The sequence below is a fragment of the Mchenga conophoros genome, linkage group LG12, assembly GCF_057382185.1.
Source record: "Mchenga conophoros isolate Kocher_MC1m ecotype Shallow Benthic linkage group LG12, M_conophoros_male_GT1.1, whole genome shotgun sequence".
NCBI lineage: Eukaryota > Metazoa > Chordata > Actinopteri > Cichliformes > Cichlidae > Mchenga > Mchenga conophoros.
Genome location: NC_140537.1, coordinates 35,775,915 through 35,798,373, shown reverse-complemented (window position 1 = coordinate 35,798,373; position 22,459 = coordinate 35,775,915). Strand labels below are relative to the sequence as shown.

Below are 22,459 nucleotides of genomic sequence, written 5' to 3'. Positions count from 1 at the left end.
TGTTTTGAAAGCCATAAGACAGCTTTTCAACACTACAATCATTAATATAAAAACTTGCCTTCAACTAAAACCCCAACTTCTTGAGCTTTTGCAGCTGTATAAAGAATTGTGGGACTATGAACTGAAGCTAACGTACACGCATACATAACCATGTTAATAGCTCAGCTCACGGCATAATGATGAGTTGTTCCATGATTATTGTTTACCCTGCTTAAAATAACTCATAAAACAGGTGCAGTATTATCAGAGTTTTATGTTTGTGGACACATTCCCAGGCAGACAAAGCCACAGGTGTAAGGCCTTGAAAGGGAAAGTGTACACAGCACAATCGGTTCTTAAGGCAGATGAATACTGTTAGGGCATGGGTTGGGCAGGGCTTAAAGGAAATGCTTGCACTTAATTCAATTAGTTTTGTCCATGGAGTAAGTATTAAACATGCTAAACCTTTAGCATGCTAACCTTTAGATTCTTACAGAGCATTAGGTTGACATTGAGAGCATTGTACACGGCAACTATGAAAACTTGATGGAAAACTTGTGAAAACTTTGTTCACAATTTACCAGCTTCAAATGGGAAGATTTGTAGACGTGGCCTGTAATTAAGTATAATATGACCAAACTTGCTACATCCACTAATAAGCTTCTAGATTACCACTTTCTGTCAGAGGGACAGTGGAAGAAAGTTGGCATATATTCATCTTCCCTCAAAAAAAACAGTGGTACAATTTTATTGGTGGGTAAATGCAGCTAATAATTTAAGTGGTGAAGCACAAACAAATGAGAGACCTGCAAGAGATTGATTTCCAGTTTGGTAATTAAAGATTGAGCAGACAGAAATAAACACTGCAAAACAAGGTAATGATTAGGCCTTTGAAGGTCTAGATTGGATTCAGGAGACATGAAACTATGTTAAGAAATCTCAATGTGGTAATATGAGAGCTTTGCTTATAGAGTTCTTAAATATTGCATTTTAAAGCTTATAATGCCATAAAAATATAATATATATGTCTAAATAGTCCACTTGTGCTATAACTGTTTAATGGTCAGATTGTTCATCAAAGTGGTACTGCGGATGCAGAGTGCGGAAATGGCCTATGGTTTAACTGTTGCCAACAAATGCACCTAAATGGTAATATTTATTATTATTTACAATAAAAACAATAGCAAATGACTGATCTAATATTTCTGTGGCTAGGATATGGTTTCAGTTTTATGTGCACACATGGTAAGGTTAAGCAAATATAGATTATGGTTTGGTTTATAGAAAGTACTTGGTGGAAGTTTAGGGAATAGTCTTGGTCACGGCCTTAAAAGAACTTCTTAATGAATGATGAGGAAAGAACTCTGGCAGGGTTAAATGAAGCCAACATTGGCAATAAGAAAGTGGTTTTACATATAAAAGTCACACAGTTGTGACCCATCTATCCACCTCATCCTTAAGAGGTTTTGTGGTTCTTTAGCAATTCCGCATTTGCTAGTGAGCACATGTTTTATCTGAAGCTGGAGAAGGCAACACACTGAAAGAGAAAGAAACGCAGAACTCGAAAGTAAAATTGTCCTCTTTAGCTTGGTTTTCTTCTGTTTTAAGTCCAATCCTCAGACTAACTTGTGCCTATTCACTGTGATATTCACACCTACCAACTTAGTCCACTTACCATACAGGCTTGGAGACCAGTTGGACTCTCTTGGCAACCTCTGGTCACTAGGGAAAAATGTGTATTCTTTGACTGGTTGGCGAGGGGTTGCTGGAGGTTGCTGGCAGTTGTTGTGAAATCAGTCGCAAAGAGAGTACTGCACCAAACAAATCCTTGTTATTGCATTCCATGGTTTGCATGGAAGACACTGACTTGTCTGCAGACAGCTGCCAATTACATTTACCTTCAAAGTAAAAGTTGTGCCTTCTGTAAGAGATGTATTTCTAAAGGCACAACTTAGGTAACATAACAGAGGGGAATGGCCTCTGATTCTGGATGATGCTGTACTTTTCTGTTTTTCATCGATTCATGTGGAAAATTTTTATCATGCATTTTAATACAGGACTGCAGCTATTAACTGCTTCAATAAAAACATATGAGCATATTGTTTTGGGGATTTTAAATTGTGACCACCTTAGTTTTTGTTAAGAAGTTTATGTTACGGTATGGGCAAGTAAGGGTAGATGGTTGGGAGTACGAAGTGTGTGACTACAAAGATGGCACATTTTTGCCGAATCTCCAGGTAAGCATTTAATATAATTATATAAAATCTTGTTCTAAACTTATCAAAGGGTTTTAGTTTTCTACACCTTAACTGCAAAGGTAGCAGACCAGAAAACATCCATCCATTCCGTCTCGAGTACAACGCCAATTCCAAAGAAGTTAAAATGCTTTTTAAAATGTAAATAAAAACAAAATGCAATGTTTGGAAGGATTGCAAGTCTGCCCATTTAAAATACCAGCATTAAGCCACTGAGTACCATAGGCTAACAAGGCAAACATATGTCCTGATAGTGCGACCCAATATGCCACGGCCTCAGTTTCAGCTAATCTGAAAGTATGCTGAGTGTCCTTATGTGGGGAACAATGAGGGTGTGTGGTGGTATGAGGAGGAAATCTTACACATACCAAGCAGGCTGCGTAAAATTAACTGAAGTGTGTTTTTAAGAGTGGGAGGGACCCAAAATAAATCTTGAAAGACCTGACTATCATGCCCCTTGTCTGACTCTTATCCAAGTTTAGCCACGCACACAACTAGAGGTTAATTCTTTTGACCTGAGACAAACTCTTTCCACGTTATTAGGCATTTCTGCCGTTGACAGAAGCTTTCAAAGCCTGTTCGTTACAGACCAAACATGTCAGCGAAAGTACCAAGAATGCCAGCCATCTCAATGAGGCAGGAGTCTCCTGTTTGGTGGTCATGATGAGTGAATAGAGGCAATAACTCTTTTGACTTGGCTCTACAGAGTTAGAGCCCGCCCATAAGGAAAGTGTTGTTTCCAACAGAAATGTATTATGATTTGTTTCGTAATTTTTTCCCATACATATTTAGTGTTATTCTTAAACTCTAATTTGAATTCGAAATAAAACCTTTACCAAAACAGACATGAATATATTATAATGACTGACAGGTTAAGTTAACAACTGTATTACAAAGGCACTTGGAACCGGCATATTGGTCGGTGGGTGTCAGTTCTGGAAGTTAATGAACTGTTAATGACCTAAAGACCTGAGTGACAAGAACCTAATCTTGATGGATGGGTAGGTCAACAATTCTTCAAAACGAGGGGGGGGGGGGTTGTAGGCAAACTGGTGCACCAGCAAACACTGCATTAATGAGTGTGCTTTCTTTAGCCAATCCTGGTCATGGGTTCGTCATTTATTGGTAAAAATAAATGGCATATGAAGATGCAGATTGTTGGGTGCCCTGAAGACAGCAGAATGCACAATCAGAAGAAGGAATAACAGGCAATGTAGTGATGCTCTGCGCTGGCGGAAAACCTTCATGTGGATGTTACTATGACCCAAGCACACCAAATACTGTGAAAAGCATCCTCTGGTGGCAGTGACAGTTGGAGCAGAATAATGAACTCTACCACACTGCGATGGCTGTTCAGAAATTGTTTAAGGAAGTTTAATCCAGCTGAGGATATGTGGGATCCTCCCATCCCGTGAGACCCCACCTCACAAGTTAAAGGATCTGCTGTTAGAGTCCAGGTGGTTGATAAAACGGGACACCTTCAGAGGACTCACATTCCTGTGGACACTATTAGGCAGATGGATTATTGTTGTGGCTGACACTTGATACTGCAAATGACGACTTCTATGTGTATCATATTACCCATGAAAATCGCACATTTGGGAGCAACCATTATAAAAGCGTCAGTATTCTGAGTGTGTGTTTAGATAAATCTGATAATCCATTGTTCAGATTAAGGGGAAAAATTTACCCAAACATCAAACAGCTTCATAAAATGTTAAGTTGACTCCTTCTTTACTCGCTTATTCTCTGACTGGAGTCATCAGCGATCACCCACTCATAGCACGCCCACGCAGTTTAGTTTTAATGGGGTCCACTGGAGCAGCTGAGGTTAAGCACCTTGCTCAAGGACACTTTGGTGATAATTAAAATGTGCCCTTGCACATCTGTCATTCACAACAAATGAATGTCTTCTTCTTTCTAAGTGCTGATCTCTACTGCTGTAGCTGTAGTACAGCAAATTTTTTGTAAGGACTCTTTGTTTATTTAGAGTCTCTTATTAGTTGTGTTTACTCTGGGTGAAGGCTAAAACAGGGCATGCCTGGATGAACTCACTCTTAACACAGGCTTAAGCTCCAGTGAAAGCATTTCCGCAACGTGGACAGACTGTCAGAACGTGAGCCAGTCAGTGTTTAGAGCTTCATACAACTTGTTTACCTTTTGCACAGTAAACAACAACCTGAAGACCATACTTGTAACCACACTGAATGTACATAATACCCAACAGCTGTTGGGTATTATGTAGAAAGGCCTCAAAAGATTTCAGTTTTTTTTTTAAATTACACAGTATTTTTGAACTATAATCAACATTTTTATTAAATATCAAGCAGCAATTGAATTTGTTTATGTTCTCTAAGTGATTTCCATATTAAGATCTACATTTTCTTTAATGTCGTTTTCTGCCAAACACATTATATTAAGCCATGTGTTTTACACACCAGGGGCGTTTTACTCCAGATTAACTGCTTACAGGATTCAATGTGCAATTTGATAGATTTTCTAATAAGATTTTATATTTAAGGATTATTTTCAGAAACATTTTCATTTTTAAAAATAATACATAAATTATTTTATATTAAAAAAAAAACCCAAACATTTCTCTTAGGCTTGCATGCCTACCTGTTAGAGTTTGAATGCTATATGTATATGTTTATATCACATGTCAACACTGTCATTCGTGCAGTTTGTTAAGCTGCATGTCCCGTGGATCTGTTCCTCTAAACCCATATGATGGGGCGATATTAAACTAAAATATTATATGACTGATAACTGTATGTTTACAAACTGTCACCAAGACAGCAACATAGGAAATGTGATTCCACAGTGAAGGTGTGTCCCCGTCTCGTTTTAAACAGAATTATCTTGGATTGTCAAAAACATGAAGCACAGAACAAATGTGTGAGAACACTTATGTGTGTCGAAAACATTATCAAGACATTAATAAGGATTCCCCAGACAAATTGTAGTGAACGGCAATCAAATAAATAAAGCATACTGAGCTGGCATGACGAATGATAATGGGGTCAAGTGCTGCAGAGCTCTGTACCATATAGCTCACACCTGTGGACCTTAAACACGGCTGCGCTACAGTGACCACACCACTGTGACACAAAACAGAGCGCCTCCACTCCTTGTAATTTGAAAGTTATTTTACAAACCATAATAGTAAATTTCTCTTTGTGAGCCCTTTCTTTAGTATCAGTTTATGATCCCCCGGGCTGGACGGAGAAGGGGGCGAGCTGAATTTGCTCTGTGGGCCTAAATGGCAGCTCAATGTGTCACGGGAAAGAAAACATGCCCCCTGTGGCTGGCCTGTTTAGGGTATACTTTCAAAGGTTATCATCTCGCTTTAATGCCAACATCACAGGCTCGTCTGGCCCCAAGCTAGTCACAAACAGGAAGTCCGTTAATCCCGGTCTTTCCTAATGACGCAGAAGAATTCTCAATATTCCCATTGTCTTCCTGGTGAACTTCCTCCAAGTCTTCAGATATTCTTTTAGTGTTTACAGGAAGGTTAAGCTCGGGTTAATATGATCTCCTAAATCTATACTAATTGCTGTGGGTCAGGGTTTCAAACACAAAGCTGAATTTTGTTCCCTTCCCCAACTTTAGATACCTTGTTACTAAATACGGGGAGCACTGTGTTAAAAAAAGGGCGTTTTTCAGCCATTGTGTCTTGTGCTGCTCATACTGTGACATCAATCTCCAATTGATGGAAAGTTGCCTTTTTATTATTATTATCCAGCAGGTAGGTGTAGTTTGGACAGCCATTTACTTCAATGGGTCAGGCAGAGTAGTGACGTAAAATTAACTGTATGACAACTTGAGTCTGTGCAGACAAAGAGTTGTGCCACTGCCTGGCGTGCCCTGAATGCTGATGCACAGATAAAAGCTGAGTTTGTCATGGGTATAGTCCAGTCCAGCTCAGCTCCTATCAGCATTATTCCAAAGCACTCAGGCATGACATCTGCCAAGAGGCCTGCTGCAGGGTTTGGCCTCATCACCAGGAACACGTCCAAGTCAAATATTGTTGCCCTCACACATTGTGGGGCAGCACCCTGTCACAGCTCCTCTTTAACCAGGAGGTGATGTTTATGACAGCCCTTGGAAAATTAATGACCCTGTTTCCATAAAGAGGAAGAAAAAAAATGTGTGAGGTATTATATACCACACACTCTCATACACTTACAGAAGGGAAGGTGGGGGTCAGGGTTTCGGGGTTGTTCTTTTTTAAATTTTATTTTCTACATTGCAACCTGACCGTTGTGTTATCAGCGGCAGAGATATGCCCAGGACTGCACTCCAAAAAACTGGGATCAAAGTAGATGACATAAGCCAGCACAACCTTTGGAGGAAGAAGATAAATGTAAGGAGCAAGGTCTTTATCAAAGGCTTGCCTGTTTTAAGACTGATTAAAGCAAGGAGCGCTCCCCCTCCTTCCTCCATCCCAGTGGAAATAGGTGTTCAAACATGATTCTGTTTTAGTTGGCCTGCAGCTCTGCTGAGAAGCTCCCCCTTTGGGCTTGCCATGAGGCTCCTGCAATCGCCGGCTGTCACACTGCAACGCAGGGAATTCACAGTGTTTTTACTGTGTTTTTTAAAGCATGAAATGCACTTCAGTTCAGCCCTGCAAGAGGAAAAGAATAATAGAGACTGTGATTTCATTTGATCTCTGCTTTGCTTTGAAATAACTAAAGAGGGGGCTTGTGGTTTAAGACAACACTAACATTGTCCAAAGCAATAAGAACAACGCTGCATGTCTGGTAGTGCAAACATGTTTATCTTTTTTCACCCTTTTCTTGGCCTCTGCTGCCTGATATCTGACTATTTTCTGCTAAGACAAGATGAGCTGATCTTCTTTTGTTTTTGTGTTATAGGGGATAAGATAAATGAGGGAGATATCGATATTACAGCCAGTCCACCAATGGCATATCAGCTCAGCCAGATGGTGCCTGGAAATACATTGCACACAGCAAGAGGGCAGGAAAGGAAGTAAATACCAGCTCTTAGCTAAATACTGGGGGAAATCTGGCTGTGGTCTGGAAGTTTATCTACTGTACCAGCCACTTTGGTAGGTAACTAAAGAAAATAGTTAAAGCAGCAGGTGAGTTCTTGCCAGCCACTGAGGAAACTGTGGTTAAGTGTTAATTTGTGTGTGCATGTGTGATGTTAAGGGGAAAAAAATGCTGTGGTAGGCTCTTGTAATAAACTTTGTTATTTAGCAACTTGCTAGACTTATTTCCATGTTGGAATCAAATGAAGGGAAAATAGCAGAGTGATATGTTCTTGGGCTTTTCTGATGATAGGTGTGAGCTTTTTTAGTCCGTTTCATGCTAATGGCCAAATTCTTGTATTTATTTCAACCAAAAACTGTGTTACTGCAACCAGAAAATGCAGAACTGGATTCTTAAACATACTTTCTAAGACTTTTCTGGCAGCTCATTAAAGCTTCTGCTCCCACATTAAGGACACAGGTTTGGAAAATCCATCCATCCATTTCCCTGCCACTTACTTAGGTTCAGGTTGTATATTGAATTTTAGATTAAATAAGCATTCCCGATTCCAACAATTACTGGAGAAGAAAATGTAGTGCTACCACCAGCACATTTAAAAACAACTAAACAAAGTGTAGAGGCATACCACATAATCAAATCATATTACAGTGACATATATGTCACTGAATACAGACATATGTCTCTCAACCTGCACGGCACTATAAATAAGCTTGACGCCACAATTGCAAAACTGCACCTCTGTTCTGCAGATTGTCTGCTGAAGATGCACAAATTCAAAATAATATTGATGATAATAAACTTCATTTAAAACGTACCTTCAAATAGCAAAGTGTATCACTTCAAACACTGAAACAAACCACACTAAAATATTTAAGACAAGCTAAATGTCTTGATGCGTGCTTAATCATCCATGTAAGGAAATCCCAAAAAGTTTCTGTTCATCTGGACGTAACGTTTTCAGTGGGATGAAACGTTTTGTCACTCATCCAAGTGACATCTTCAGTCTCTCCCACTGAAAACGCTACGTTTAGACCAGGGGTGTTGAACTCCAGGCCTCAAGGGCCGGTGTCCTGCAGGTTTTAGATGTGTCCTTGATCCTCCTCAATATGTCTTGAAGTTCTCCAGAAATCTGTAAATGAACTAATCATTTGATTCAGGTGTGTTGACCCAGGGTGATATCTAAAACCTGAAGGACACCAGCCTTTGATGAACAGAATCAACTTTTTGGAAAGATAATCTAAAGGTGAAACAACATTAAGGAAAATCTAAAAAACAGATCAACTGAAATTGGTTGGAAGAGAAGGTAACTGCGTGGTTTGATCTTAAGTTGAATTTGCTGGAACAGTGATTCCTGGGAAGATTGGCAACTCTCTTGAACTTTTTTTCACTTGTGAATAGTCTTTTTCGCTCTACAATGATGGACTTCATATTCCTTGGAAATGGCCTTACAAGCCTTACCAGATGGATGGGCACAACAGCTGCTTCTCTAAGGTAACTGCTGCATTCTGACGCACACCTGAACGCTTCACTCCAGAAAACTCTGCACGTGAACCTGCCTGCTACCTACCATCTTATTTCCAATGGAAGCAGAGTGTACTTAGTTTTTCACAGGGCTGCAGAAACTCCAGTAAAATCTTTTTTTTCTTCATGTCACTACTCTGTGACACACCAAGTTCTAAAAAGGAAAAGAAAATGCTTTAATTTGAGACTATTACATTAAGAGTAGCCACTCCAAAGCATTCAAAATAAATGACAAACAAGTCTTCGGAGCTCGTTATCTTGAATCAGATAAATGGGTTACATATCGCTTTTCGGACAAATAAGGGTGTATACTTATTTCACTCTTGTTTACCTTCCAACCAGACTCATTAATGCAAATACATCTATCAGTCTTAGCACCTATTTTTAAATACAGCAGCTTAAAGTGTCAGATAATTCTTAACCATGATATACATTTTATTTTTCATTTTATCCACTTGGTCTAAAGCCTTGTGTAATTAATGTGACTCACCATAACACTATGTTCTTTGCGTGAGTCTTTTCTGCCTAGTGTTAATGTTTCGAGTTGTTCATAAAATAATTTCTTAACCCGATGGCAAAGAAAAAGGTTAAGTAATATAGCTGAATGCACTTTGAATTAAAACAGATGTCGACAACAGATACCCCATGTTTAAAAGGAGGTGATTTAAATATAATTAACTTAAACCTCCAGATTTTGTAAATATATTCTAACCATCTGCATTTCTCTCTGGCAAGAGCATCATACACATGTAATATGTATTACAATGACATGAAAATATGCTGAGAATTTGGCCTGTAAGACTTTTAGGAGCTCAAAAGTAAAAACATGAGCTCAATTCTTTGGTATTTCAGTGGGAATGTGTGCAGGAAACAGAGAGACACACTGATATTGACCCAATGAGAAACTGTCCATCGGGAGCAGCTGAGATCTCAAGATACGAATCAATAACACTCCTGGACTTGATTCTAGATGGCAGGGAGCGATGAGACAGTTACTGAACCAAAGACTAAGGGAGAAGGTACAGGGGCTGAAGTGTGCACTGGACACCTCTGCAAGACATGTGCACTATGCTAGGAGAGCAGGAGAGCAGGAGAGATGCCATCTAATATTTACTCAGGTGGAATAATACAAAGCCAAAGCTGTACAGTGTGTAGTCATAAAACAAAGAAGATTCTGAAAAATGTGCTCCATATATTGCTAAGAGGAGATAAGCTTTAGCTTAAGTCCCAGATTGTGTATCAATGTTTGGGCCATAAATGGATTCCTTTAACACTTTCTGGGCTACTTTATTAGTCAAAAAGATTAGCTAGGGAATACTGGAAGTCCCTAAAGGATCTAATGTAAAACTGTTCGCACACCAAGTCTGATTTTCTTTTTTTAAACATCTAAGTGTAAAATTATAATATACCAGCATTTCTAGACATACTGACCACTGAAACAGTAAGTCACGTTTAACCACGCATTCATACAGTGCTTTATTCTATATAGTTATCTCCCTCACATTCAAAACCACCAGTTAATGATATCTAGACACAAGAACTATGCATGAAACATAGTCGTAGACTTTGTCTGAAAAGCAAAGCCGTTGGTATAAATGCATTGAACACCGTTTAGTGCCACCACTACACGTTTACCTATCATTTTCATATTCAAGTCTTTTAGAATGTGTCATGTTTATTTTACAAAATATGGTCCCTAGAAGTGTCTATAAAGGCTATAAAGCAAGATATACTTTAAGACTACCCAATAAACTACAAAAAAAAAATTAAAATCGTTTTTGTTTTTTTAACATATATTTCTAGTTAGAGAAATTTAACAGGCTTATCCCTCAAAACTGTAAATACCAAAAAAATTGCACAAAATAGTTTCCCACCACAGGAAATTTATTTTAAGTGTCTTCATAGTTTTATTTTTGAAATACACCAATTTTTATATACTTCAGGAAAAACAAAAAATAATATTATAATGCAAATTTGCAAAAAAAACAGCATATGCATCAAAATAAACTATTTCCAGCAGTGCAATATGAGTCCTAAGCATCCCAGAAACGACACAGAAAGTCATAAAGTCAAACATAACTTTTAAAAACACCAGTATAGGCTCATAAGGCCCTGATGGTAAAAAAAAAAAAAAAACTACATTTCCGCATAATGACGTCACTCCCGGTTTTGGGCAGGTAATGGCGGACATGTGATAGTTCACACTGATGGACGTAGGAAGTGTTACAAACAGCTGATCGGATCGGCAAAGCGTGTTTCTGGAATATTATGTGTTTTTTTAGTGCTTTTTATGCAGTTTTTGCAAAGCTATATGTGGAAGGAAACCGTGACCTAGGACAAGCTGATGGTATAAGATGTAAGTACAACTCCTCCGGTTTCATATGCAAAAAAAATTATTGCGCTAGCTTACGTGGTTGCAGTGCTACCGGGATTTAAAAATAGTTATGCAAAACGGAGCGGCCGGCTTTAAAGGGTTAAACATTCCTCAGTTTTCCAATCAGATCCATCACTCCCTCTTCAAAACATCAAGAAAGAGAGAAACTGTCCATCGGCAGCAGCTGATCTCTCAAGATACAAATCAAAAAGACTCCAGGACTTGCTCCTAGATGGCAGGGAGCAACGAGCTACTGGACCCAAGAGTAAGCCAGAAGGTACAGGGGCTGAAGCATGCACTGCACACCTCTGGAAGACGTGCACATAACTGATGTTATGTCAGTTATGTTTTCCTAAAATGATACAAAGTAATCGTACTATCAAGGATTTTTTTCAAAGCTTGCTCGTGTTGGAATAGTAGGTGGAGCTTACAACTGTCACACAACTTTACCGTGAGGACTCCAACATTTTATCATCTACTGACCAAAATCCAGCTTATTTCCAAACGGTCATTTGAGATGGTTTGGAGTGCAAATCATTTTCTGCCTGGCTCTCATCATTTCCTCGTGGTTGCTAAAGCCTGTTTTAACTGACTGACATTTAATTTTGAATGAACAAAAGTGACATTCTGTGGTTCCAGTCCATCACACTTGTATCCTATGGATTTCAATAATCATACTTTTAGAATTACATCAAACTTTCTCTGAACCAAAGCAGGTGAAATGATGAATAGACTGGCTAATGTCACCAGACACCACTGTAATTTTGCCTCTTGTGTTTTAGAACAGGTGAGTCGTTTTTTTTAGATCGGGAATTGTAAATTTTCATCTTTTCACGACTGAAAAACATTATCCACATTGCTCCTTGATCACTGATGCTTTCCATTTTTCATGAAAGTGTCTTTCTGGATTATTGGAATAGTTCAGATTCAGACATGTTGACACAGTAGTAAAAAAATTACTTAAAGATTGGTGCCAGAAGTTGAGTTCAGACTGTGAGTCACCTTTGGCTTAGATCCCGAACAGGAGGCCAGGAAGAAGATGGGTGCAGATGCAAGCTGTAATAGTCTAATCACTGTTTTGTTGGAAAATCCAAAGGGATGATGTAAGAGATATGGGATGGAGAGGAAATGTAAACAGGGGCTAAATATACAGCTGCATTGTCATCGCAATTAAACTAAATATTTTGTTATTTCAGAATGAACGTGACTGAGAGTATAGATTTAAGGCAAGGTGTTTTCTGCTGCACTTAAACGCGTCTTGCTGATTTAAAGGTATTTTAGTGACTATATTTCAGAGCATAACAGGTTTATTAAAGGCCCTGCATCACAAAGTGTTGATTTTAAGCCCAAGGAGTCTTAAGAAAACCTGCCTGCGCTGCAGCAGGTGCACATTCCTCCAGGGACAAGCCAGGAACCTTGAGGTAGTATTTAACGCAGATGTTTGACCCTACTTAAGATGTTAGCCCTCTATCTTCATAATACATGGTTGGGAGTTCGAGTAAAAAACATACCAAGGTTCATGAAAATGATAACGAGACAGTAAATAATGATAGATCACAATTACTTCAAGCTTGTGCAAGAGAAACTTGTGATGCCACAAGAACTATTATCCATCGATCCATACATCCATCTTCTGCTGCTTATCTGGGGCCGGGTCACGGGGGCACGCGCCTAAGCAGAGAAGCCATGACCTCCCTCTCTCCCTAGCCACCTCCTCCAGCTTGTCCAGGGGAATGTCAAGGTGTTCACAGGCCAGCCGAGAGATACAATCTCTCCAGTATGTCCTGGTTCTGCCCTGGGGCTCCTGCCAGTGGGACATGCCCGCAACACCTCGTGGAACGGTCCTATTTTAATAAATGTCTCATGTAAACTCAACTCAACTTCAGGTTGCTCATAAAGTCCCCCTCAATGATCACCAATACCATTGGTTAGGATCTGATTAGAGAGAGAGAAACAATAATGTGATTCTAAGCCACTTCACCACACCTACATTAGGAAACATCCAGGGGGCATCCTGCCTGAGTCACCTCAGCTATCTCCTTTTGATATGAAGAGGTTGTGGCTCTACTCTGAGCTCCTCTCAAATGACTGAACTCCTCATCTTACCTTTAAGTATGAGCCCAGACACTCTATGGAGGAAGCTCATGTCTGCTGCTTGAATCTGACGCTTTTTCACTTTCTGTGAACTTGTATCCAATGTTTTAAAAAAGGCAAAGAATACATTTTGCTTATATTACCAGCAGCAATTGTTAAACGGTTAACCGAGCCAAATGTCTTCCTCCAATAACACACCAAACACCACATAAAAATAATGGATAGTAAGTACTGATTGATGGTTTTGGTGGAAACATTTGCCGTCATAACTTAAACTTCAGACTTTGTGAAATATACAAAATAGAGGAAGCTGGTGTATTTACAGTTGGTGTCCTGATTTAAGAGATATTTATACAAGATAAAACACAAGACCTAAAGAAAACCAAGCAATCCTTTCAATTATCAGCCTTCGAATAACTCTTTAACTGTGTCCAAATATGTGTGCCGTTGAAGACAAAGTGATATCATATTTTCTTCAGGCACCCAGATGGTGTGTACTTAATGCAAGACTTCCTCGGATACCAAGTAGACAGCTTAAGATGACTCTCAATCTTCCCAGTGGCAAATGTTTTTTTAATGATGATGGTCCACAGCCCACATGTGATCCCAGTGTATCTGAAAAGAATATCAACTTTAACGCACGCAAAAAAGGGAAAAAATTCAGAGAGATTAGATTAAGTGTATCCGTTTTCATTTGCTCTGAAATTGGTCCAGGGGCCCCAATTTTGGGGTGATGTTGTCTCTGGACAATAGCAGCTGTTCACAGAATGCAGGGGGAACAGGAGAAATCATTACAGTGGGGCTCATCCAGGCTTTCAGTGGCAAAACAGAGAGGCGAGCCAATATAAGTGCCACTTGCATTCTTGTACAGATCTGATGTGCGATGTGATGTTTGATTTAATGGGTAAACAAGCCTTTCATCCACCCTGAAACAGCTTCCAAATGGCCCATGGCATGTTCTCGTTGGATTTGGCTTTTGCAAGTTCAACCAACTAATTGTGCTTTCATTCAAGGAACTATTTCCTGTCAAAAGCTTTCCTCTCTTAGAGGAGAGCCTGTCCAAATAATTAAAATATGCATGATTCAGATCAATCTATTATTAGCATCGTTTGATTGCCATTTATCAAATGGTAAATGGTAAATGGCCTGTATTTGTATAGCGCTTTTCTAGTCCCTAAGGACCCCAAAGCGCTTTACACAACCTGTCATCCACCCATTCACACACACATTCACACACTGGTGATGGCAAGCTACAATGTAGCCACAGCCACCCTGGGGCGCACTGACAGAGGCGAGGCTGCCGGACACTGGCGCCACCGGGCCCTCTGACCACCACCAGTAGGCAACGGGTGAAGTGTCTTGCCCAAGGACACAACGACCGAGACTGTCCAAGCCGGGGCTCGAACCGGCAACCTTCCGATTACAAGGCGAACTCCCAACTCTTGAGCCACGATCGATTATCAAACGCTCTAAAAGATTATTGCATAAAACATGAGGCCAGTTTGATCTTTAGTTTCCAAATTCCTTTCTATATCCCCCAGTGGCAGATACAATGCATTGAGAGACAGGGCACAGCTGCCATGTTGGCTGCACAGACTAACATAATACATAATGCTCTGGCTATCCATTTTCTTTTTATAGACTAAGACACTAGCCATGAAATCCATGTCTTGTAATCAGCCAAGAGTAATATTTCACAGTTAAATGTTATGCTTTTCCTCAAGACCTGCAACTGTGAGAAAGTGTAGCCCCAGCAAAACTGGAGAGAAGAAAAAAGGAGAAGGTGCGTGAAGTAAGAGCTAATGAATAAATAACTTTTCTGCGTGATTTGGGGTATATCATATAGAGATTTTTGTGTGTCTCTCAGGTAAAATCAAGCCGTGGAACTAAAAAGAAAATAGATCCTGATTAGGTGATTCTCAAATATCACAATGGTTGCTTTTCCAGACAAAATGTCCTCTTTGTCCACTTGATAGATGGTTGCAAACTGCTGAGGCCTTATCCCCACCTCTCCACAACTCTGTGACCATTCAAGTCAAGGTCATATGATAGCCCTGCAGGACTCTTTCCTTTCTAAAGGCTGTCCACCTTGGTCCTGCTGCTTTGAAATCAAACTTGCCATTGTTATTTTTACTGCCCATGACAAGGACAAAGGGACTGGGCAGCAGGGACACACACACGGCTTGAAATGCAATAGGGCTGGGAATTCCTCTTTAATTTCAATGCTATACTTGATCTCTGGGCTGCATGACTGACCACCTTATTATCTATAGCGACAGGAGCTTATCAATACAGAACTCGCTGGGCCCACAGACCAAAGACAAACACTTCCTTTATGCAGGATGTACCCTCGGGGCATGAGACACGCCGCGCAGGCCAACCAGCTGAATTCCACAACTGAAAGGGTGGGAGACTGAAAATAATTTCTAAACAGCCAAATTAGTCTAACAAAAAAGTAAAATAAATCGGATAACATAAAAAAAACAAAACAAACAAACAAAAAAAAACCCAGAACATAAGCTGAGAAATGTTTTACTCTTTCTCGAGAGCTGAGTTTTCATGGATAATTGATTTTCAACCAATAATTGTCCATTATTCAACAGCAGAATAACTGTATGTATTGGCAGGATATGATTTTAAGACATATATGTATGGTTAAACCTCTGCAAACACACCAGACTAAAGGAAGCCAAACATGTGAGAGGTTTGAAAAGACGAGTACACTGAGTACACTGGAAAAAAATACCCACGTCTTTGTGACCTTCTTGCAATTTTCTTTTAAAATAGAGAATAATAATAAAACAAAACAAAAAACAAAGATATTAGTGCCAATTCTTAAACCACTCAGTCATCCAGTAAAAGCTGGTTTGTCGTTACGCAGTTTGAGGCAACATTAGCAAATATTAGAATTGGAAACTGGATCTAATTTGAGGGATGATCATAGGTGACAAGCAGGCAGTGTTTAGTATGCAAATTCAGCTCCTGACAGTTTTCTCACTTTTTTGCAAGTCCTTACACAAGACACTGACTTCTGTGACAGCCTTGCTGCTTGGAAATGATCTGAGAGCAAACATACCTTACACTCTGATTGTGAGGCATTTTGCCCAATGCATTCTTGAATGAAGCTGCCTGCTGTTACGGAGTGACTGATGGCTTTACTAAAAGTATAAGAAATACATGTAATTGCTTCTTAAAGGCGGTGGGTGTTTACTTTCAGGGTATATTATGTTCTGCAGTCACTTGAAGACATTTTTGTAACTGAATAAGTGATTCATCACCATTTGATGACAGTATATTATGTTACTCAGTAGCAAACTACATGTTGAGCATGTCATATCTTTGTAATGTGCAGCACTATTCTATATCAACCTGTCAGTTCTGTTTTAATATTTGTGGCCTGTTTGACAGAGTGCCTTTTAAAGGATGATAAAGTAAAATTACTCCTGTTTTGGTATTTTTCTCCGTGATAAACACTGCTCACCTGCTTCACCATTACTGTTTTAGACATGCTAGGCACAGGTTTAGCCATCAAATGTAACAGCTAAACAAGTTTTAATCAAATCTGCTGTGTGAAGAATTCATTTAATAAACTGCTACATGGTTTAAGGCGAATTTTAATCGCATGATTTATGTTCACTGGCAGTATTTTGTGTACCGCGTCTTATTTTCTTGTACAAATTCAAAAGCCCCCAAAAGAAGTGGGGGCAAAGTTTTGTGTGCTGTATCACGATACACAGAAGTTCCATCATACTGCAGGAACTACTTTAATTTGCACACAGTGCATCTGCAAGCCACCTTGCAACTTATTCAATTCATAAACTATTGGCTATATAAAATAATCTACTTTTGAATATAGTGGTCCTAAATAACAAAGAAGAGAGATTTTAAGTTTAATTAATACTAAACATTTCAAAACGTTCTGGATACAGCCAGGACTGGATTCACCCAGCAAACAAAGGTGGTCGACAGTCGAACTGACTTTTCTTTCTTTTGGAATAGAGTGAAACATGAAAACTGAACAGAAGTCAAAGTTAAATGAATTAACAGGAATAACTGGCACGACAACAGGAGGTAGGATGGGGTGGGAATGTGTGGGTTGGCAGGTTTGACTTTAACAGCAGGGGAGTGTGGTGGTGGGGGTGTTAGGAGGATAATCAGGAGTAACTTCCCATTCAGAGCAGACAAACAAGGGGAAACATTCGTAAACTTTTTTGTTTTTTAATGAATTCACAACCACAATTTAACTGAGGTCTGATTTTCCGGGACAAAACCATAAAAAGCTTCATGTTGTGCTCGCGTTGCCACAGGTTAATGTTAATTAACGATAAATGTTGTTACTAAATGTTTTACAAAAACAATGTTACCACTTAACACTCTCCACTCAAATATTAAAATGTAATGTATTTGACCATAGCTTGACAATTTTTTCTTATTTAATCTTTATTAATCTATAACATAATCTTTGTCACAGCCTTGGCTAAATAGCCCTGTGAAGTGTCAATCATTTCCCTGCTTCATATATAACAGAATTGTGCTCTTCCATAGGTAATGTTAGATTGGCTGTGAAATTGCAACATCAGAGCCTTTCAACAAACAGCTGAAGACAAACAGGGAGCAGGGTGGGTGGTGGCAGCACACCTTAAGTTTCAAATGTGAACCTCGCAACAATGGACACCCTCAGGCATCCTGTGCAGGTGTGACCTGGATTTGATAAAACCCTTAACTTCTTACCCAGTGCAAATAAAGTCAGAGCTGCCCAGGTGCAGCTTTTGTTTGTGTCTAACTTTTGGCAGTGCAGCAGCTTTCGCAACAGAGTCTGGGAACCAATAGCACAACAAAGGCAAGGCACTGAAAGCCTTATAGGTTCATTGGATCAGACGGCTAGCAAAGGGCTCCTTCTGCTGACTACAACCTGAACACTTATGAAGCAACTAAATTTAAAAAATACATTAAAGTCAACACTGTGAATACTAAATAGGTCACGCTCCTGGAGGGGTGCAGTGACACAGCACACAAAGGAAAGATGAGTTCTTTTCATCAACAGTCATGTCTGCTATCAATCTTTTTTAACACCATTGTTAGGGCAAGGACAGAGGAGACAGAATAACCCAACATGTGAATTAATTGACAGGTGTAATTTCAATCTTAAAAGTTGAAAGGCTGAGTGTGACAATAAAAGAAAGACAAAGGAGTGACCCCGTTGACAAATCAGACAAGAGATGACAATGAATGTGTCATGCATCTAAAGGAAAAGCTATTACTCTGCTTTCTTGTCCATTGTGTGGTTTTTCTCCTCACAGCCTTTCAGTGATGAAATCCTTTATGAGAAATTTGGTAGGTGAAACTTGAGACACCAGATGGATTTACAAGAAAAACCATAAAAACTTCCACATTGCATCATACAGATAAGGTCATTTGATCATTTAATTTCAATTCAATTCAAATGTGATAGTTTTTAAGCAACAAACTTAACCCTGTGGATTTGACCAAGAAGAAAGGCTGGGAGTGTTTGAGTGTGTCTGTGTTTAATTGTGGGTCTTTTAAAGCATGCACCACACTTAAAATTAAATGCTTCAAATAATAATAATGTGCAAACACAAAGAAAAAAGAAAGGAAAAAGTAAAAACACATGTTGGACGAGAACTGCTTTGCATTAGAGCACAGTAAGAAAATGAAGACACGAGGACCTGGAATGCATTGGAGGAACTGATCTTCAGGTTTGAGGTGCGTAGCAGGTAGGAAGCTTAAATCTAGTCCTTCCAAAAGCTAACTTTAAACAGTGTGAGAGACATTTTATGATGCCGGGTGGTCTTACTATCGAACCTTATCGAAGACAAACAGGTGTAGTTTTACACTTTCACTGAAGGGACTTTAGGTGTAACTGAGAGAAGAGGAAAGAAATTTAAACTGAGCCCAAATTTTTCATGCAGCATGACTGTATTTGTGTCTTTTCGGGGGGGTTTGCACATGTTAGTATGGAAATACAGCATGTGTGGTATTTATGAATAACACTGGGATCAGCGCTCACTAACCGATTACAGCGAATGTATTATAAACAATACATATGGTACAATACCAGTCTGAAGCTATGTATGGAACTGGCCTCAACATATGTTTTACTCTGTGTCGACACATGTGCAAATGTTGTCTCTGGAACACATCTGTGTAATGTAAATATACCAATGAGGTCAAGCTTCGTCAAACTGCATTAAGATGACCTGTTACATAAACAGTTTCAAAGAGGAGGAGTATTAAGCGCACCAATGTGGGTTCAATTTTAAGCAGAAAAGAGCTGAAAGGAAAATAAACATCTTCCCAATCCAATTTTTCAGCAAAGGGAACTCTTAAAAGGTGAAAAATAAGAAGAGGTGGGAAAATATGTCAGCAAAACAGAGGTAGGGATGTAAACTGTAACGGTTTGCTTGTTTTTATTATGACTCTGTTTTCTGCATGCAGGAAGAAATAATACATTTTCACTGGATGTTTCTGTGAAAGAAAAAAGTTGGCTTAAGTTATTAAGGGATAAAAGAAAGGGGAGTGGGGGCTTTTACATGGTAGGGTTTACTCTGTTAACAACCAGCAGGGAAGCTTTTGGTGTTACTACTCCTACTCCCCTCCATGCACTTCATGTGATCTCATAATTGCAAAGCCCACAGGGGCAGGTAAATGGAGGTCAAACAAAACTCCTTTTTGTTACTCCAGCATCTTGGAAGTGAATCGTTTGAAGTCTATCAACACTAACACTCCCTGCAGAACAATGCAGTGTACATGCCCTCAAATGGTCCACATTCCTTTCATCATATAAGTAAAGACTGAGAATTATGTTAAAAGTAACTGTTTGCAATGAAAATAGTCAGCTTCATGGTCACGAGCTGAAATCTTTCCCTAGTGCATCTAGGTTTAATTAAGCATACAGGTTTTGCCTGTGATCCAAAAACATCTCACTCAACAGCTACGTCTGAGACTGGACAGATGGGTAAGTAAAACCCAGAAATAAGCAAGTCCTGCCACTTAGAAACCATCTTGGTAACACAGTAACACTTCCAGATAGTTATTTGGGCAGTTATTTTGAAGGCTCAGTCTAAATGAATATGGACCAATGCATCCAAAGAACAGTTATGTATTAGGATATGAAAGAATATACTGAGAGGAGAAAAACAAATGCAAGAAACCAATGAAGTTCGGTATAAAAAATTAAAACTGGGTTTTTGAACACAGTTTAGTGAACTTTTTTTTTTTAAACAGAAACACCAGAGACTATAGAAATAAAATATCATTGTCGTCTTCAGATTCTGGTTTAGAACCAGACTCTCTAAGCAGGACAATTGCAAAAATGTGATAATGGGATTTGAAATTTATAAACAAAAAACAATTCAGGTAGTTTCAATTCAATAACGGCATCGCAACCTACCAAGAGCAGCACAAATCAGTGGATCGAAAAGTAGGAAACCTTTTAAGGGAGGGAGCAAGTATTGTACTAATCAAAATAACTCTTTGTAAGCTCAGGGTTTACAGATATGTTTCAGTCTGTACACAGCACAGCAATTCAGACTGAATAGAGGCAGCTATAGAAGAATGCATTTTTGATATAAGGGGAAATTCACAAAATATTATTAACAACCTTGACAGCACTGTTTAATCAGAAGACGAGCATTACTGCCCATATGGAAAAGATCTATATAAATCTTATAAAGTTTGTATCTGTCTTGTGTGAAACTTGTATGAAAAGCATATAAGAGTGAAAACAGATATAAGATCCCTTGAAAAATTATATAATGAAACTTGTATGTTTTGGATACTTACTAAAACAATGTATGAAAGTAATGAGGAAGTGGCCACTTTCATGAGTAATCACATATAAGTTTTTACTATTTCTTTTCCATATGGGTGAGGACCAGAAATATGTGGGGCTCAGCTCTAAACATTCACGCTGAATACAAAGTCACAGCGCTGAACCATCCATGGCTACATTAGGCCTAAATAGGAAGTGCTTGTTTCTGAATTACATTCAGTACAATTTAAATACTTTCCTTCCCACATTTTGCACTGTGAAAGAGAAACATTTAGCAACTTAATCTCTTCAACCACGATTCCCCAGAAAAGATGTGTGAAAAAGATGCAGACGCCATGAGACAACCTTTCATATGAATTCCAAAAATCCAACTCAAACTACCCCTAACCCTATGTGAGTCACCCAAAGACCTGCTGGATTGACGTTAGAAGTACACGATCACAATAAAGTTAACAAAGTGCTTCCCAACTTGAGAAATTTGACCTTCGGCACAAAACAAGAATGCAGTTTTATGACTCTTCAACTGAAGGCCTTCATTTTCATCGCATTTGACTAACAATACATCTGGGCCTTAAACTCGGTGTGATTAGTACACATAAAGTAACAATCTCGGGATAATCTTTACAGGTGAAAGGTTCTCCAAGGTCCACTTTAGTCCAAGACTAAATTTACTGGTTATCTGCAAAAGGACATTAAAACAGCAGGTCTGGGTAGGGCTTCGCTCACTTCACTAGCAAGACTAATCATTCCATTTTATTGTGCAATGCCAGATGAAATACTGAGCTGAGCGTGTTCCCCTAAAAGTTTATATAACTTCAAGTCGGCACCACAGCCCCACAGGTGAGGCCCCCCTTAGAAACGATCTTAGTGGTTCAACCCAAAAAGCAAACTTGGGACCAGGTAGTTTGAGTTTTTGTAAACAAAGTTTTATGGATCAGAAACGGGTAGGCAGCTGGGTCTCATGGTATTTGGGAAGGAACTGGGGAGGGCATTTCCACTCAACTTGACACAGTATGGATTTTGTTCCCATCCTAATGGAATTGCAGAAATATTTGAGGGGAATCCCATTACGTAGCAATTGGAGTGCTGTAATAATGTACTCACAGTCATTTTCCCACTGCGGTTGGCCTCCTCTCGCTCTGCCAGGGCTTTCAGGAAGTTATCTTTGAGTTCTTTTCCTGCACTTGCCAGTGTCCTGGAAAAGACAACACTCAAACGGTTTGAAATGTTTCTCTTAACCTGAAAAAAAGTCACATGAAGCCTTAAAGGTTCTTAATGGAAGCTTTTCACCTTCGTGTTGCTACAGGGCAGTCTGAACCCCTTCTGCTCTAACATGAGCAAATAATCAAACATTATAAAGAAAAAGTGAATTAAAAATTGGCCATTGATTTGTTTTTTATCTCCTTTGACACTGTAGAAGAGAGATATT

The 22,459-nt window shown here is 39.2% G+C and overlaps 1 protein-coding gene across 3 annotated transcripts in view; it reads right to left on the bottom strand.

Moving 5' to 3' along the window:
• cfap299 (cilia and flagella associated protein 299) overlaps positions 1-22,459 on the bottom strand; it is a 134,221-nt gene that overhangs the window by 93,306 nt on the left and 18,456 nt on the right. For all 3 annotated transcript variants that reach the window (XM_085295531.1, XM_085295529.1, XM_085295530.1), the window contains exon 3: positions 22,135-22,225. In XM_085295531.1, coding sequence (XP_085151657.1) covers positions 22,135-22,225 — 91 coding nt within the window. The remainder of the gene's footprint in view (positions 1-22,134; positions 22,226-22,459) is intronic.